General features: G+C 43.5%; 1 protein-coding gene across 1 annotated transcript in view; it reads left to right on the top strand.

Annotated features, from left to right (window-relative positions):
• SPOCK1 (SPARC (osteonectin), cwcv and kazal like domains proteoglycan 1) overlaps window positions 1-18,254 on the top strand; it is a 569,733-nt gene that overhangs the window by 449,320 nt on the left and 102,159 nt on the right. The window contains exon 6 of the mRNA XM_058279114.1: window positions 8,567-8,681. Coding sequence (XP_058135097.1) covers window positions 8,567-8,681 — 115 coding nt within the window. The remainder of the gene's footprint in view (window positions 1-8,566; window positions 8,682-18,254) is intronic.

The raw sequence follows: 18,254 nt of genomic DNA, 5'->3' as shown, positions 1-18,254 counted from the left end.
GGGAGTGCCTTTTATAATTTTAAGAGGGTGTGGAGGGAAGGCCTCAGTGAGAAAGTGACGTCTGAGCAAAGGCCTGAAGGCAGTGTGGAGGTGCAGGGAGGGACACTGAGCCTCGCTGGTCTGCGGGCTCTGCTGCCCCAGGCGGTGCTTGCGGAGGCTGTGTGTGTCACACCTCTCCCGTGAACCTCAGGAGGTCCTTCCTCGCTGGGGTCCACCATCTCCCCAAGAGGCTGACAGGACAGGAAGCAGGGCCTGAGGACTCCAAATCCTTCCTCCTCTGCAGTGTCCCCCACCCCCCACATTCCAGATAAGGGAATGATGCCAAATTATTACCCAGCTCTAAGAGCATCCCAGGCAGAGCCACAGCAGGGGGAAGGTCTAGAAGTGAGAAGCAGCAGTTGTGAACCAGGCGGGCACCAGGTGAGTGATACTGCTGCAGCAAGGACCTGGAGCAGGGAATAGCTGGAGAGGAGCCTGAGGAGCAGGGTGGGCCAGAGGCACCCTACAGGGCTGCCCCTCCAGGCGCAGGTGCTGGTCACTCAGTGGATGCATGAGCTGTTCCCTGAATCAAAGGTAGTAGGAGTTTGTTCATTGTAGAAACTCGGCACAAGAGCACCTCCTGCCTTTGGGGAGAGGGAGTCTTTTTCTTAGACACCTTCTCATGGCATTTCAAGTGCAGGACTTTCCACTGGTTTTGTTACAGAGCTTCAGAAACTTTATTCAGACTTGCCTCTAAAAGCAAGCCTGTGACCATGTGTATGTGAACTGGACAGCAGTGTGCCTCCTTACTTGTGACAAAAGGGTTTGCTATACCACTGACAAGGCAAACAAGGTTATGAGAGATGCCTGGCTTCTCCCAGTCTCAGTTTTCCCAGATGTGATATGAAAGGGTGTCCCTGCAAGGCCTAAAATGCTGCAATTTTGTGCACCTGTGTATAGCCTTATAATTGCATTATTACTGGCTCTGTCAGTCAAGAGGATTGGGGCTTCAGGGAAACCTCAGTCACTTGTGGGTTTAATAAATCCTTATTGGAGGCCTGCTCTTGGCCAAGTCTGGGCCGGGTCCCAGCCTGCCAAGAGCTCGCCCTCCAGTGGGGAACCGCAGGATAAGAAATAGTTACAGAGCTTTGTGCTCACTAAGGAAGGGAGAAGTTATGCTCCTGGGAGAAGTTAGGCTCCTAGGAAGAGTTCTCATACTACTGGACAAAGCAAGTTAAAAATGTTTTTCTAGCATTCGATTTAAAAATTATGAAACATATGGAAGAGTTTAAAGAATGATGCAATGAACACTTGTGAACACATAGATTTGAAAGTTGTTAACATTTGCCACATTTCCTCTATCTGTGTGTAGTACACATGCACACTTTTTTTCTGTGAATCATTTAGAAATAATTTAAAGACATTGTGACAATGAACCCCTAAGGAAAGGCACATTCTCCTATACATTCTCAATATATTATTGCACCTATGAAAACAATAATACCGTAATATCACTTAATACATACTCCACATTAAAATCTCTCTGGTTTTCCAAAGATGTCTCTTAGAGCTTTGCATAGTTTTTAGTTGAGATGCAATGAAGTTTCACCCATAATCTCTCTCATAATCTATAACAATGGTCCACCACCTCAGATTATTTGTTTTATCAAGTTTCCTTTTTTGAAGAGTTCATGTAATTATTTATAAAATGTCCTCAATTTTGTATTTGTCTATTTCCTCATAAATAGACTCAGACTAGGTACCTTTGGCACCAGTACTGACTCTTAGATGCTGCTGCGAGCCCCTTTTTGTAGTGCACACATCACAAGGCATGTAATGTGAATTGTCCCACTATTGGTAGTACCAAATTTGGTCCCTTGGTCCATTTATTAAGGTGTAACTGCCAGATATTTTTATTGAAAGTGTACATTTTCCTCTTTTAAATAACTTCTTATTCTAAAGGGTGACACTTTGAGTCTGTGGGAATATCCCATTCTCTAATAACTTTTCACCCATCATTTTAAGCAAACGTTAAATGGTCCTTTCATACTCAGTTATTACACTGATAGCTGCAAAATGTGCTTCTCTAATTCTAGCATTCGCTCTAGATTTGTTTAGCTGATATTCTTCTGCAAAGAGCTCTTCCTTTTTCACATTTCTAGCAACCTGGTTTTGAAGTGTCAGTTTTTGCCTTCTTTGGAGCTCAGAACATTATATGAGGGTGTGATGACTAAAGACTGAGCCCTGGCTCACACACAGGCTTTCCTGAGAGGGAAGCCCTCTGTTCAGCTGAGATGGTCCCTCCCACTCTTTCTTCCACGCCCTTCTAGCTGCACTGGCTTCCTTGCTAGTCTTCAACCACAGTCGGCCTAATCTTCCTCAGGGCCTTTATACTTGCTGTGCCCCTTGCCTGGAACCCTCTTTCTCCAGAGAGGCCACGTGGCCCACTTTGTTCTGGTCTCTGTTCAGGTGTCACCTTGCTACAAGTGTTCCTGATCCCTCCATGTCATATATAACCCCCACTCTTGTCATTCTCTGTCTTGTACTATCCTTTGTTTTCCTCCATAGTCCTCACTACCACCTGCCATATAAAGTTCATCAGAACAGTGCCTGAAGCCCTTTGATTTAGTGCCTCGGACAGGGCCTGGCTCATAGTAGAGGCTCAATAAATATTTGTTGAATGCAGGAGGGAACACATATATAAATGTATGTTTGGTGAGGCTCTGAGGGAGACCAAAGACCCCTCCCTTGTTGCTCTGCACGGCTCCTGCTGAATGACTCTAAGCCACTCACATCCTGTGTGTAGAGACGAGGGCTGTTCTTCCGTCATCCAGGGACAGCGCAGGCTGCATCCGTCCATGCGGGCAGCTGCCACTCACTTCACGCCCAATTATTAAAGCCAGCAAAGTAGTGAGATTATTTTCCCCCTCTACTTTGACATGATTTTGGGGAAATAAAAACAAATCAGAATTTCATCAACTGTGAACAGAATTGTCAACTGTGAACTGTCAACAGTCTGGTTTAAAAATAGATGATAGGTTGATGAAATACAGTGGAGAAAGTAATTTAAATAAAATGTTAAAAATAATACCCAAAACATGCAAGGCAAAGCAAAGAGTGTGGTGTGGTGAACAAATGTACTCAGTTGAGATTTGCATGAGCAATGAACCAGAGAGAGGTTATTAGTTTTGCTTTATAAATCATAGAAGAGAAAGATTTACTGGCTATTTGCAGGAAAACATTCATTCATTCAGATGTATTGGTGTGTTATGCAAAATGGAAAGAAAGATTGGTTGGGTAATTTGCTAGCACGTCTATTTTTAAGTAGGTCAACATTTTGAATACTTCTGCCCATTCATGCAATCTCTGGCTCTCTCCATCTTTCTTTGTTTTTGTGATGATTGGGGAAGACATTTTTGCTCTAGCAGGTCAGGGGTCTAGAAACTTCAGGGGTTTGTATTCATATTTGTATTTGTATTTATGTGAATGTAGGTTCCAGTACAATGTTTAAAAGTCCTTAGTTATTTCCCAGCTTCTCAACTCTCCTCTTTTAAATAGTTAGAGCTAATTATTTATTTAACTGCTTTATCATGAAATCAATATAAAAGCTTGAATTTTTCCTCTTTTCTGGAAATGAGTCACATTCTCAGGGGCTTTTGCTTCTTGATTTTTTAATTTTTCTTTTCAAGAGAACCAATCCATCTTGGTACAAAAATCTGTATTTTATAAACTTCAAACTATAAACCAAGTTTCCATTCCCTAGAATCTGTCTCTTTTTAAAAATCTGGATGGGAGGTGTGAAGCTTTCCCTTCCTGGGGGTGTGTGGGGGCAGAACAGAAGGGACTCCTCTTCCCCTGGATTCCCTTCCTGTGTTGCCAGGGCCAGGAGGACCCTTGCCCACAGGCAGCGTGGCTCTCTGACGGTAGCTACATCCATCACAGTGTGTCTCTCTCCTTCTGGGGGAGGAGTCCCAGAGGACACCTTTAGCTTTGGCTACCTGTGAGCTTTAAGCATTGAGTTTCTCTCCCACTCCCAATCCAAAAGGTTTGTTTATACTCTTTCCTCTTCTTTTATTGTCAAAAAATTTATTTTTTTCTAAAGTGGGAGTTAAAATGTCCCCTTATTATTCCCCAAGAATGTCATTTTTTAGTTCAATTTTTGCTTGTCAACCTCCAGGCTGTGGTAGGTAGGCTCACAATCTAACTCCTTTAGCCCGGGACTCTGCACAGAGCCTTCCAATTTGGTGAACAAACAGCCAGCTGCCGGGATCCTCCTAACAGAGGCAGAGGGAGGAGACTAGAGCTATCTGAACAAGCCCTTGTTGCAAAGAAATGAGCAACCATAATTTTGTCAGTTTTCAGCTCCTGCCTTGTGTATACTATAAGAGAGAAAGTGTAGGAATTCTGAACCCTTGCCATTCATTTGGTTCTGAAGTTGTGGGGGAACCTGTGAGGTCCTATGGTGCTGGGGAGACTCATGTCTCCTCTTCACACCTCCTTAGGAGAATCCTTTGACTTTCTTTCCTATGGAGGGGGTGCTTTCAGTCTCTCTCTCTGCTCCCTCTGCCTCTTTCCCAAGAAAGACTGTATGTTTGTTTTGATTGTTGGGATGCTGATATCTCTTGGATCATGTTCAAATCCATGGTGAGGAACAGAATCACTGCACTGGAAAGGTAACATGGGCCACTTCTTTTTCTCTTGGCTCCTTTTCTCTCAGAAGGCCTGCTGCCAAGGTGTAGCGTAGCTGCCTTGGGTTTCCAGAATCTGTTTGTAAGCAGACCAGGGGTGTTTGGGAAGCACTAGCCAGGTCTCCGCATTCTTTCCACCTGTGATTAGAAGGTAAGTGGGTCAGGGCTTCCTGTGCATCTATTATCTGCGGTTTGGGAAGGAGAGCCGGGAGCTCCTGCTCGTTGTGAAGGTCCCATTCACCTTGCAGGGTCTGGCTTCAGTAGGCAGCTCTTCCTGTGAGTTAGCTGGCCCCTCTGTGTGATGCTGGCAGGGTGCCTCCTTTTGGCTTCTATTGCTGTTCTTCCCTGGTAAGAACCTGGGAGAGAGAGGATGGTGGGAAGTGTTCAGCCCTCCAGACTTTGAAGGGTGGAAATTGGAGAAGCGCTGATGGAAGGGAGCATTTGTGGGATGCCCAAGCTGCAGCCGTCAGAATGCCTCTGCCCAGCAGTAATGAAGGGGTTCGGGTTCAGAGCTGTGCATGCTCCCCCTTCCCAGGGGGGCCTCCTAATGCTCTCACTTTCTCCTCCCAACAGGTGTTTTCTGGGAGGTGTTGTTATAGCTTGGTTGTCACCTCTATAGAAGCCTATAATTTGCTTCATATTTTATTAAGTATTTGAGACAAAAAAATATATATATGTACTATTTATATAAGTTGTCAAGCCTAGTCATAAAACAGAAACCTCTGAATTCAACATCCAACCTGTGAAATAAAATGTTAGCAGTTCTGGTGATGCCTCCTGGGTGCTCCTGGCTGGTCCCATCCTTCTGCCTTCCTCTGGAGGTAACCCCTGTCTTGATGGTATTTGTTATTTGTCTTTTGCCCCTTTTAAAGCAGATTTTGTCCTGTCCGTGTATCTCAAAATAGTATGTTTTGAGTTGTATATATATAAAAAAAGGAATTACAGCCTTTTGAGCATCCCTTAAATGCCACATGTCTTCGAAGATAAAAAGCAGCTCCGTGCACTTGAAACTTGGGTTTTCACTGGTGTAGACAAACATTGTTTCGGGGTGGTGCCCTCCTGGAGTCAGATTGCCCACAGGGGCTGGAGAGGGGAGAGGATGCTGCAGCCCAGCCAAGGAGCCTGGGGGCTCCTAGTCAAGGAGAGACCCCCACAGGTGTTTGGAGCATCTGGGAAGCAGACAGACGGAGCTCTGATCCCAATTCTAGGCTGGCATTGAACAGGAAGGCTGAAAAGCAGGGTACTGAATGTAGAACCTGGAGAGCGCCCTCTAGGAGCAGATGTGCATAAAGAACAGTTCCAGATGAGCAGCTCAGATACTGAACTCCAGCAGTGGATCCCTTCGGAGGCAGGTCAGTAAGCTCCCTGGGGCCGGAACAGAGGTTTAGAGCAGTACGGTGGACAGCTCACCCTTCTTCCTTCCTTTTCCACTCAGCAGCTATTACGGAACACCCACGGATTCCAGGTGTATGGGTGTCATATCAGGCCAGGGATAAAACATCCTGCTGTTAAAGTGCGTCATGGTCTCATAGGAAGTCGGGCATTCAAGTCAGCTTTTGTAAAATGATGCTACCATAACAAATGCTTCCCAAACACTAGTGGCTTACACTGCGCACATTGGTTTCCTTGTTCCTGTTGCGTATTCACTTCAGCTCTTCTCTGTGTCTTCTACTTCCGGGTCCGAGGCTGAAGGAGCATCCCTTCTCTGGGACTTTTCATCTTTAAGCACAAGAGAGTGATGACACCAAGCAGCCGTTCCTTAAGCTTCTCCTCAAAGCTGGCTCATACCCTTTCTACTCGTAAGCCAAGGCCAGAGCAAGTTCCATGGCCAAGGCCGATGCCCCTAGGGAGGGGAAGCATTGCACTGAGAGACATGGGGTGATGGGCAGAAGGGTAGACTCCTCTTTCAAGGAGGGCAGAGAAGATTTGGGAAAAGTCTTACAATCTATCACAGATGTGAATAGGCAATTACAATTATAGTATCATAAGGCCTTATATAAAAATACGCATTTCCCCTATATTAGCTTTAGGGATACTGTTGTTAAACATTTGAGAACTACTAGTCTGATAATCGAGGGTTTTACCAGAAGCTTACCCAGAGGAACAGAAGGAGACAGGGGCTGGCCCCTTTACTCCAGATCTGGACACATGCATATTCACAATGCTCTTTGTAGAGGAAACTTCTTACATGTTCAGTGTTCCTTTTGGCTTATCTTCATTCCATCTGAACTGTCTGCAGGCTCCAGCACTGCATGCACAGTTATGCTGCCCCACCTCATAGTCACATCCATATGCTCTCTTTTTTGCTTCATCAGTAGATCAGTTGATGTTTGAGGTCTGAGCCATGGTTTCTTTTCATATAGCCTCCACAGCTCCTGCTGTCACATTGGGCACATATGAGACATGTAACAAATATATACTAAGCAGAGTTTTGCATCAAGAGGAAGCTAACACTATGTGGCCTTGTTCTGCTTGTGCCCTTGCTCACTCTCTCTCTCTGCAAGGGTGGCCAGAAACTGTTTGGGTGACAGTTGAAGTTACACAAGAGTGACTCCAGTACATTTGGAGCCAGGTTTAAAGCACACTTTACCTCTGCTGGCAATCGGTGTGGGGATTGAACAGCTCGTGCTCTCACAATGAGCCAGTGTTCAGCTGCACTCCTGTGTTGCTTTGCAAACGGGAGTGCTTTTTTCAAAGGTATGCATTTCTGTTTTCCCAGGGCAAGGACTGTATCTCCTCTTTTCTTTCTTTTAAATGATTCCCCATGGCACCTGATAAGAGCTCCCTGCACAGTAGGTGCCCAATAACTCTTGCCTAGCTCCTTTTCCTTTGAACCTCCACCAGATACAAAGCATGGTCTGGGGCCCAAGGGCCTTTGCAAAGGACTGATTACACACAGGACTTAATCTTGAGAATTTTATAGGCAAAACAGAGTAAACTCTAAGATAGCACAGATCCAGGCCAATAGCAAAGGTGCATAATTAGCCATACATCAGCACAAGTTCTGTCCTCTGAAGCCCTATCAGTATGACAGGGGCCGTGTTGTGGGACCCTTAGGTGCTTAGCCCTGGAGTCAGAGCTTTGAATTTTATGATCTTTGGCAAGTTTATTTAACTTCACTCAAGTTTAGTTTCTTCTTCTGTAATGTAGGAATAATAAAAAACACTGATAATTCTTGTGCTCTTTTGCACCTATACAGACCTGTGCTCTGAATCATTTGAAACCAAAGAGTAAAGGGCTGGCAGAAAGTGGCAAAGATATCACCTTTATTGCTGATAAAGGGTTGATAAGAGGATTTTTCTCCGGGGCTTCTAATACTGAATCCCAGGATAAAGTAGACTGACTCCCCGCCGTCACTGGCCAGGTCCTTCAGTGGGGAAAAGACCCCAAGTAAAACTTAGGTTTTGGGTGATGGACTCTTCAGCATTCACTCCCTGCTCAGTCCGGTGGGGAAGGGGCCGGGCCTTGCATGTGCCATCCAGAGGTACTGAGTGTGAGCAGGCCCAGGCCCTAGGTGGTCTTCCTCTCTGTGGGAGGAAATGGGTGGGGGAAACCTGTTGTGAAGTGGGAGGGCTTTGTGGGCTATACATAGGACTCCACAGATAAGCTTCCTACTGAGAGTTTTATTCTATAAATAGTCATGTTGTGTTTATCATTCATTCAAGCCTCACAGTGCTTCTACAGTATTGTTAAGGTATCCTTTGCATCTGAGGAAAAAAAAGACCATTCCTTATCTAATGCTCTGGAATTCAGACTTTAACTGAAGTAGACTTCTCCCTTCTTCCTCTCTGGTCTCTGTGAACCCAGCTGTGGTTGGAGGGGCACTGGCTGCTTCCTAAGGAAGCTGAGTAGTCTGTTGCAGCTGCGTTCTTAAGGCTTGTTTTATTTTTCTTTTGCAGTGCAAGTTGGAGTTCCATGCTTGTTCAGCTGGCAAGAGCCTTACCACCCTCTGTGATGGGCCCTGCCCATGTCTCCCGGAGCCTGAGCCACCAAAACACAAGGCAGAAAAGAATGGTGAGTGAGGATGTTAGGGAACTCCCTGAAGGAGCTGAGGGTGGTCAGGGGGCTGGCCTGGCCTTGTACCGGATACCAGCAACCTGGCATTTCACAGAGCTGTTCTACCCCAAGTCAGGCACATGGGTTTACTTGGTAAACCACTCCAGCTTGTTTAGGGACCCTAAACTAAATTGTCTTCAGCAACCATTAAAAAGAAAAAGAAGAGCTGAAAATGACCAAAATACGAACTGGGTTCTTGGAGAGGTCAAATTGGCTACAGTGTGGCAGGAGCACGTTTTTCAGCATCTAAGACCAACAGCTGCTCTGGGGCACATCTTCATATTCCTTGAACTCTAATCTCTCAAATCCTTTGAACGTCTCAAGACCAAATTTCAAAACAGAGACTGCAGAGATGTCACAATAGTGGAGAGTATACCCCCCAAAAGCATTTCTTTATTAATATATTCTGCTTGGAGTAAAGTGTGGAGCCAGGGGGCAGATGAAAGGAGAAAACCTCCCCAGGGCCAGCTGAGGGGCAGGAGAGGTCGGCCAATTTGACTGTCTTCATGATGGAGAAAGTAATATTGTCTTACTGGTCTCAGCCCATTTTGAACATCTCTTAATGAGCCCCAGGATAGAAGTTGGAATTCGGCTTCTAAGGAGCTAGGGCTTTCTCACTTGTAGCTGGCCATTCTGTTTAAATATATATGTGTGTGAGTATGAGTGTGTGCCTGCCCATATACACTTGTATCTTCCAAGGTTAGCAGTTATGTATCATGGAGGAGAATGAACTGGATGTGAATGATTACCCATTTGTCTCTCCCTAAGTTGTATAATTTCCCAGGGCAAATAGATGAAAATGTTCAAACCTAGATTTATTAACAGGAACTTCAGAAATATTGTGCATAACATCTCTTTGAGGGGAGTGGATATACCTCAGTGGTTGAGTGCCTGCTTCCCGTGTACAAGGTCCTGGGTTCAATCCCAGGTACCTCCTAAAAACACACACACACACACACACACACACACACACACACACACCCCACCCCACCCCACCCCACCCCACCCCACCCCACCCCACCCCACCCCCCTACCTCCTTGTCAGGTTTAACTCCGGTCGTGGATAGACATTGTAAACCATAAAGCCCTGTGATCACAAGAACAAAGGTTATTCTTGGAAATTGCTGGTCTCCTTGTATTTTGATGTGATTCGTTTAAATAGCTCCAGCAAGAAATATTAATTACTATACATAAACCTCCTCATAGTGTGGTCAGAAAACCTAAAGTCATATGGTATTAACCAACTACAAAATCCAGAATATTAACTTCTATCTGGAGGTTTCTTAAGAATCTTCTTAGGAAGTTTCAATGGCCTCTCTTATTCCAGGTATGTGTTTTGTTTTGTTTTTCCAGGTATGTTTTGTATTGCTTTTATTTCCTTTTCCATTCTGAGTCTACAAAACCGAACCAAGTAAGTCACCCACACCAGTTTTGCCTGTAATGTCTATAAATGAGGAGTGGGGCATGCCTTACTCCTCAAGGGCCTCCAAATCCACTGAAGTTTCCTGGCTTGCATTAGTGAGGCTAGCAGACCTGTTTCCTAGGAAGGCCTTGCAGTTTTCCAAATGAAGGACAATTCTTGTTTCTTACTGGTGAGCTTGCCAAACCTAATTAAATGAGATTCATTCTCAAATGTGATTGTCTCGTTATGGCTTTGGCTATGCCATCTGTTTGTCAAAGTATAAACTGGAAAAAAAAATTAGAGCAAATCTTATTGAACCTATATAAATAACTGCATTGCTATTAAAAGGAAAGAGGCTCAAGAAAAAAGTGTTCCTGAATTCTGTGGGGTTAAGAACAAGATAACCATTGTAAAATATTTCACTTTGAGTTTGCAAAAGCATAGACTACTAAGTTAATGGTGAGAGCTATACCAGGAAAAAAAAGAAAGAAGGTCAAAATAGTCCTATCAGAAAAAAAGGACATTAAAAATAGTACCAACAATATTCCAAAACAAACAACCAAAATTATATTTCCTTCATCAGTTCCTTCAGTCCTACTTAGTTGACTTCTAGATCTTGAGTCAACAGTTTGCTTCTATGAATTCATCTGATTCTGAATGAAAAAGAGTTTGTGAAATCCTGACTCAGTCCCTAGGACCATCTGGCAGTTTTCTAAGCAGTATCACCTTGAAAGCATGTTCCAAGGAGTCTACTGTTTGAAGTATCAGTAGTTCCTGAAATCTGGTATAGTTTTTCCCATGAGATTCTGAGACTGTCCTTTGTTCAAGACCCAATTTCTAGGCTATGACTTATGGTAGGTTTTTTAAGTAAGCATGACAAAAAGCAGAAACTACCTGCTGGTGATAAGACTGAATGACTCTGGTTAATTGATTACAGTATCCAACAATACCCTAATGGAGGAGAGTATAATCCCCTATTGTGGTATAATGCTTAACTATTTAATGTGGATTTGGTCAAGTGTTTCCCTGAAGGATCAGAACATATTATGGGCAGTGAGAGCATTGATAATCCCCAGGGTGATTCTATAAAATGAAACATTTAAATTAATAGCATGTTACCTGGACAAAGTTAGTCAAGGGAAGATTTACCTTCTCCTTTGACTTGACAATCCAGCTCTCACAAGTTTATGACAGACAAGGAGGGCTGTGCCAGTTAAGAGGAAAAGGAGGGGGAACAAATAAGAGAAAGAGATCAGAGATGAAATGAAAGGTCTTGGCAACTTTGTTATGGGGATGGAGGGAGGAGGAAGAGATGGCCGTGCATTCCCCCTTACCTTACCTGTCATCGGTCTCTTCCAACCTGGAAGAAGTGGGAATCGTGTCTAAAGGCAGTCTCTTTTCCCTAGTGAGACACAACATGATTTCTGGACTATGTCAGGAGCAGTCTTGTTTCTGTATCTCTTGTGGTAGAGCCCTGGTGCTGATGGGAGGTGGTTCTTGGTATTGTCTCTCATTCTGTTGTAGAATTTGAGAGAAGTTCAATTATTTGAGTATAGAGAGGCTAGGACTCAGGAATGATTTTTAGAAGGAAAAATGGTTGATTGACGGCCTGCCGGACTCCGGAGCTTTCTGTTTGAATCTCGAGCCCTGAACAAGATTTTCAAACGTCTTTTATACAGAGAGGAAAGGTCAAATGGTCCCTTTGTTTCAGTTCTCAATAGGCTTCAATTAGCATATATATCTTCCACATCTTAGGTAAGCTTTTAGCATGGACTCTAGATATTCTAGATAAGCTTTTAGCATATTTACTTTTTGCATTTCCCCTAATTACTTAAAGTTTATAGCCCTTGCATTGTTAAACTATTTCCTGCTCCCCAAGGGCAGGACTGCAGCCTTATGTCATCCCGTCATCCCACACCCACAAGTCACAGATAGTTTAGATTATCTCTGAAGAGACAAAGAGCCTGCCACCCATAGCCCACATCAATTCTTTGGCATCCACTTATATCCTCGCTGCATCCCAGGAGAGATCGTTCAGATCCCACCATGACCTCTTCTCCCCGTGTCCATTTAGGTCATCCTGTCTCCTCTCTTTTCTTTTTCAGACTCTCCTAGGTTTACCAACCCTCTCACAACCCTACAGGGAGGGTGTTACCTCAAATCCTCTCTCCCTAGATCTGCCCTGCAGCAATTCCTACAGGGAGGGCATTTCTGTAAGGCTTGCCTCAAGTTGAATTGCATATTGAGAGCAGAGCACCTGTCCTCTTTGCTGCTGGAACTATTCAATCTGCCTGAGGTTCCAGAAGTGCCCCTTTTCTGCCTAGGGCCCAGACATGGATTAGACACAGGGAGAACTAAGGTAAGAATGGACGTGCTTGGGGACTTAACTGCCACTACTTGCTGTTCTTCCAAAAAATTCAATCTCTTCTACCCCAGCTTTAATGAGTTCTGGATGGGACAGTGGAAGGCAAGTAAAAGGGTCTAACTCATTCTTTAGGGTCCTAATCTAGGTCTTAGAGTGCTATGCTTCCTCCATGCTCAGCTCTTGTAAATCAAGTCTCAGCTGTAAGTTTCAAGAGCATATTTGAAAGTCAAAGCCAAGTAATTTTTTTGCTTGTTTGTTTCTTTGCTCTTTCTGGCACCCCTCCTCTGGAGATTTGGACCCCCCCCCCACACACACACACACAGCCAAGATACTGGAAGGTGGGATCATTCTTTAATCTCACTGAAGTTTCCCATCATACCTTTAAATTACCTTATGACCTTGAACAAGTTATTTAATTGCCTTATCTCTCTTTATCTTTAGATGGGCAGTCCAGCCTCAACTAATGATTGCCCACAAACTGAAATAAAAGGAAAGGAAAAAAAAAAAGAATAGAAAAATAAGGAGGGGAAATGAAACGAAAATCTAGCTATTGAGCCTGAGTTCTGTGTACTTTTTTGAGTATTCCAGGGCAGATCCCTCCTCAGTTTAATTTGTTATATTCCAGTGTCCAGCAGCCAGCTCAGCAGGAAGTCACTTCTTATAGCTAAACTTAACTCTTTAGACTCCAGGCTATTGTTGCTGCCTTTTCTTTAGTTCTTGGTGAAGAAGGTGAGGACAGCCTAATATACTAGTTTCTTGATTTCCTTACAGCCGTTAAAAATCTAAGGGGAAAATAGAGCTCTCTTAAAATGAGAGGCTTTGTGATCATTTTTAAACCAACACTTCTTCTCTTCTAAACCCCAGCATCTCCCTACCCCACCTCACCACTCCTCTTTTGTGGTGACAACCCGTTCCTGCCTGGCCCGGGCTTGGCAGCCCTGCTCCTCGCCCCATCATTCGGAGGAGGGATTTGGAGTTCCCTCATTGCCATCTTGGGTTATCACATCAGGAAGGATCCCACTTACCCTCTGTATTACTATGTTGAGGGGGGTCTTGGTACCGTGGAGGTGCCTCAGATTTCCCGGTAGGACCAGTGGAAGAGCAGGTGGGTGTGGCCTCAGACCTCCCCCACAGTGACTACATTTGCTTAGATTACATCTGTAGGAAAATTTTGACCATCAGTGAGCCCTGTTCAGTCCCCATTTATCAGAAGAGAAACTGGAGGCCCTTTGGAACAAGAAATTTGTCTAAGGTCAGACAGAGGGTTAGGGCCCGAGCTCAGGTTAGAAGTGGGTCTCTCCTCAGGGTGTAGTGCCTTTGCTCCCACTGTGTATACAACCTTGCACCAGCGGGAATTTCAGCCTGATGGTGGTGAAGAGCCTGTAGCTAAGTTTGGCAGATTTACCTTCTCCCAGGAGTGACTTGCCTGAATCCTGATGTGTAAACCCTCAGGCCGAAAATGGCACTGTTTTCACTCTTCAGGACCTCCTCCCCCCCCAACACACACACTTTATCTCTGGTGGAGGAAGCAGAGAGAACAAGACTATGTCTGAAGGCAGCTCCTCTTTTCTTCTATTGGCACAGATTAGCATTTGGGGAAAGGATGTGGGTCCTGCTGAGCAACTTAGGAAACTCTGGAGAAGACCCTGGAACTGTTACCCTTTATTGGCCTGCCATGTACTGAGAGGCAGGGTAAGGGCATGCATAGTTGAGGCAGGGGAGGAAAGAGTGCTCTAAGTTTTTCCAGCAGGGCATGTTAAAGAGGAAATAACAACTTCCCTCCAGCTGAGCTATTTGGAACAGTAGAAAAATAGTCTAAAGTGAGTTTCTTTCCTCAAATGGTGTTTTCAACCTGAGGGCTGATTCTGGGGGAAAAAAATTCCTGGGTTGACAGACAGTTGTCTGATTCCATTACTTATTACAAGTAGAGTTGGGGAAATGTGTTTAAACAAAAAGGGAGATGGTGCAACAACAACAACAACAAAATAGGGTGAGGACTTCCTCCTACCCGTAGAGTCTCAATGGAAAAACCCTAAAAGAATTCTGCTGTGGAGGCTCCCAGCAAAATGGAGACCTATCTTTGCATCTAGAAAAGAACACTTCTCTTTAATGCCTGTTGTGTAAAGGGTGAAGGCCTCAGGCTTGAAAACTTGCAAGTTAAAAGCAATTTATATTACCTTTCCACACCCATTCAGCTTCATTCACTTATTACTCAGGACTATTATGGTCAGAAATTAAACATATAAAGGAACATTTAATTTTTAGGGCCTTGTTATTCTAAATGTCATGACCTTAAAAAAAAAAGAAAGCCCAAAGCTTGAGAATTAAATTGGCAAACGTACCAAAGAAGAAAAATTAATTTGTCAGGACTCTGAGGTAACTGCTGACTTGGGCTTTGAATTCAAGTTCCTCTTCTTTGGTGAATTCAGCCCTGGGAAAGTTGAGCACAGGTTCTCCTGGTCCTTTCGAAACTTGGTAGTAATTGAGTGGGGGAAGCTAAAGGTGAAAAGAAAGTGAAAGGTAAGTGAGGCCAAGGGTGCCCTGGATTATAACTGGGAGCCAGAGAAAGGGGACAGAGCTTTGGGCTAGAAATTTAACAGCTTTGATGGTTCACCCGAATAGCATGCTTCTCGCCCGCATTGTTAAAATTACAAAATTGTAATTTTTTATTTGTAGACTTTATATTTTTAATTAATTATTTTTAAGTTTTAAAGGAGCTTTAGATTAAAAAAATGTTACATAAAGATTGTAGGGGATTCCCATATGCCCACCCCCTCTGCCCACATACTTTCCCACATTAACAACGTCTTTCATGAATATGGAAATTTGTTACCATTGAAGCATTGCTACTAACCGTGGACTATAGCTTACATTATAGTTTACACTCTGAGGGGAGGGAGAGGGAAAATATGTGTAATATGGGGCATTTTTGAGACACTGGAATTGTCCCACATGACATTGCAGTGTTGGATACAGGCCATTATACATTTTGTAACAACATACATTCTTATATGAAATCCAAATGTTACAGCAAAAGTGCCCCATTCTGTTAGCATTTTATGCATATAAACTTTTTAAATTTTATCATCCAAAACTGGGATCATAGTCCACGTAATATTTTCCCTACCTCTTTTATATATCATAGATATGTTTTCATGTAAGTACAGACAGATCTGTCCACATGGATGTCAGTAGGTCAGCCTGTCTCTCTCTCTCTTTATATCATCCATCATCTATTTATCACTGGCCAACCTACTTAGACTATTCCTTTGAATTCTAGACTTATAACCACTACTCAGCATTTCCATTTGAATGTCCCTAGGCATACCCACTTTAACATGTCGAAAATTAAATTCCTGATCTTCCCCCAAAATCTGTTCCTTCGGCCTGCATTTTTACCATCTTAATTAACCGCAGCTCCATACTTCCATTTGATGCAAAGTAAAAAAAAAAATCCTCTTTTTCCACATGCCACATCTAATCCATCAGCAAACTGCATTTTCTTTACTGTCAAGTGTATTTTCAAATATATCCACTTCTTATGCCTGCTACCGTTACCAGCCTGCTGGTCCAGGACACCTTCACCCCTTGCCTGCGTCATGTTAATGGCTTCCTTATTGATCTCCCTGCCTCTACATTTCTTTTGAACATTGTCATAGTCAAAGTGATAGTGCACAATGTAAGTCAGATTATGTAGTTCTTGTAGAAGACTCTCCCATGTCTTCCCACCTTGTGAAGAAGGAAAGTAGAAGTCCTTTCAGTGACCTACAAGAGCCAACATGATCTGGTCCCCTGAATATGTCTGTCCCCATCTTTACTACTCCTTATTTACGAAGCTCCAGGCACACAGGCCTCCTCGGGGTTCCCTCAGAGGCGTCCGTCACTCCACTGTCTCAGAACTTTACACTGGCTGCTCCCTCAGCCTGGTTGGTTCTCCGCCCCCCCCCCCCAATGTTCACGTGGCTTACTCCACCTTTCTCAGTCTTTGCACAAGTGTTATCTTCTCAGGAACCCCTTACTGGCACTTCTTATCCCTCTTCTCTATTTTTCTCTGTGGCTCTTATATTCTAACATATCAGATAACGTTATTACCTGTTGTAGCAGTTTGATATAGTTCATGAATTCCAAAAATAGATATTGGATTGTGTTTGTAAACTGGTCTGTACCTGGGTATGATTAAATTATGATTAGGGCTTTGAATGGGCCACTGCCAGAAGGGTGTTTGGTTCTCACCCCTTTGTGGATGGGGACTTACAGATAAAAGACATGGCAAAGGACAGAGTTGGTGGGTTTTTTTTTGTTTTTTGTTTTGTTGTTGTTGTTGCTGGAGCCTTGAGCTGAAGCCCTGAGAAGTAAGCACACAGAGGAGCTTGATTGTGAGGAGTAAGAAGCAAGCCCTGGGAAGAGAGGAACCCTGAGCCCAGAGGGAAGTAAGCCTCAGGAAGAGAGGAACCCAGGAGGGCTGAACCCCCACAGACGTCGCCAGCCATCTTGCTCTAACACGTGGCAAAAGACTTTGGTGAGGGAAGTAACTTATGCTTTATGGCCTGGTAACTGTAAGCTTCTTCCCCAAATAAACACCCTTTATAAAAACCAACCAATTTCTGGTATTTTGTATCAGCACCCCTTTGGCTGACTAATTACACTTGTTTTAGTTATTGTCCCTCTCCCCAAGTAGAAGAAAGTCCCATAATGGCAAGGTTTTATTTGGGGTGGGAGGCAGGGTACTCAGTGAATATTTGTCAAATGTTGAATGACTCTACCTCATTCTTTTTAAAGGGTTACCCATTATATGGATGTACTATTATTTGTATTGTTTAAAATAGTTTTAAAAAGGTACATTGTGCTTACTATGTATGAAGTGCTAAGTACTTCATGTGTATTGTTTAATTCCTCTAACAACCAAATAATCTCTCCATTGATGGTGAGAAAATTTGAGTTTCGGACTGGTTCAATAACTTGCCTAAGGCCACACTGTAATAAATGACAAAGAGGGATTTGAAGCTCTTTCTAGAACCTGAGCTCTTACCCCCACACTATACTTTGTTCTTAAACTAAATGGAATGTTCATTGAAAGGTAAGCTTCCTTTGGAAAAAGAAAATACACACATACACGTAAACATGTACATACACACATGTACATCACACCTTTTAAACTAAGTTTTACCTTGATTTCAGTGCTCAGAAATCAGTCCTTCAGTCATATCACCTCCCTCCCTGTTGTGATTTTTCCAAGGTTAGAGAATTAACATCCTCACTCATTTTCTTTTTCTTTCACTAGCACATTTAGCTCTCTGAAGTTTATCAAAACACCATCATGGGCTCATTGTTCACTACCATATTAGGCTTTTCTGATAGCCGCAAGTTTCCAACCTAGCTTCTTAAAGATAAAAATTCATTTGTAATCTGTCCTGAAGTTGACTCTCCTTCCATTGCTTTGCTATCTATTGCTGCAAAAATAAAAGACAGCATTACAGTGAAAAATAAATTGAAATCATGATTGAAAGCAAGCAAGCAGCTGCCACCTTGTAATTCAGCTGCTTGGCCTCTTTTCTAGATCCAGTAGTAGGAATGGGGGCTTGGCCCTTGGTGAAGTGGGGAGCAAAGGAAGGCGTGGCCTTTAACAGGTATAGGGATTTTTGAATGAGCTACTTGGGCCTGGTACATATAGAGTTAAAATATGTATGTATTTATCTGTTTTATTATCATCTTTATCACTGTCATCACCAAAATAATGATTCATCCTTTCAAAGCCAAAAGTGGC

This window comes from Dasypus novemcinctus, chromosome 2 (assembly GCF_030445035.2).
Source record: "Dasypus novemcinctus isolate mDasNov1 chromosome 2, mDasNov1.1.hap2, whole genome shotgun sequence".
Classification (NCBI taxonomy): Eukaryota; Metazoa; Chordata; class Mammalia; order Cingulata; family Dasypodidae; genus Dasypus; species Dasypus novemcinctus.
Note: the sequence above shows the minus strand (reverse complement) of the source record. Positions and strands in the feature narration are given on the sequence as shown.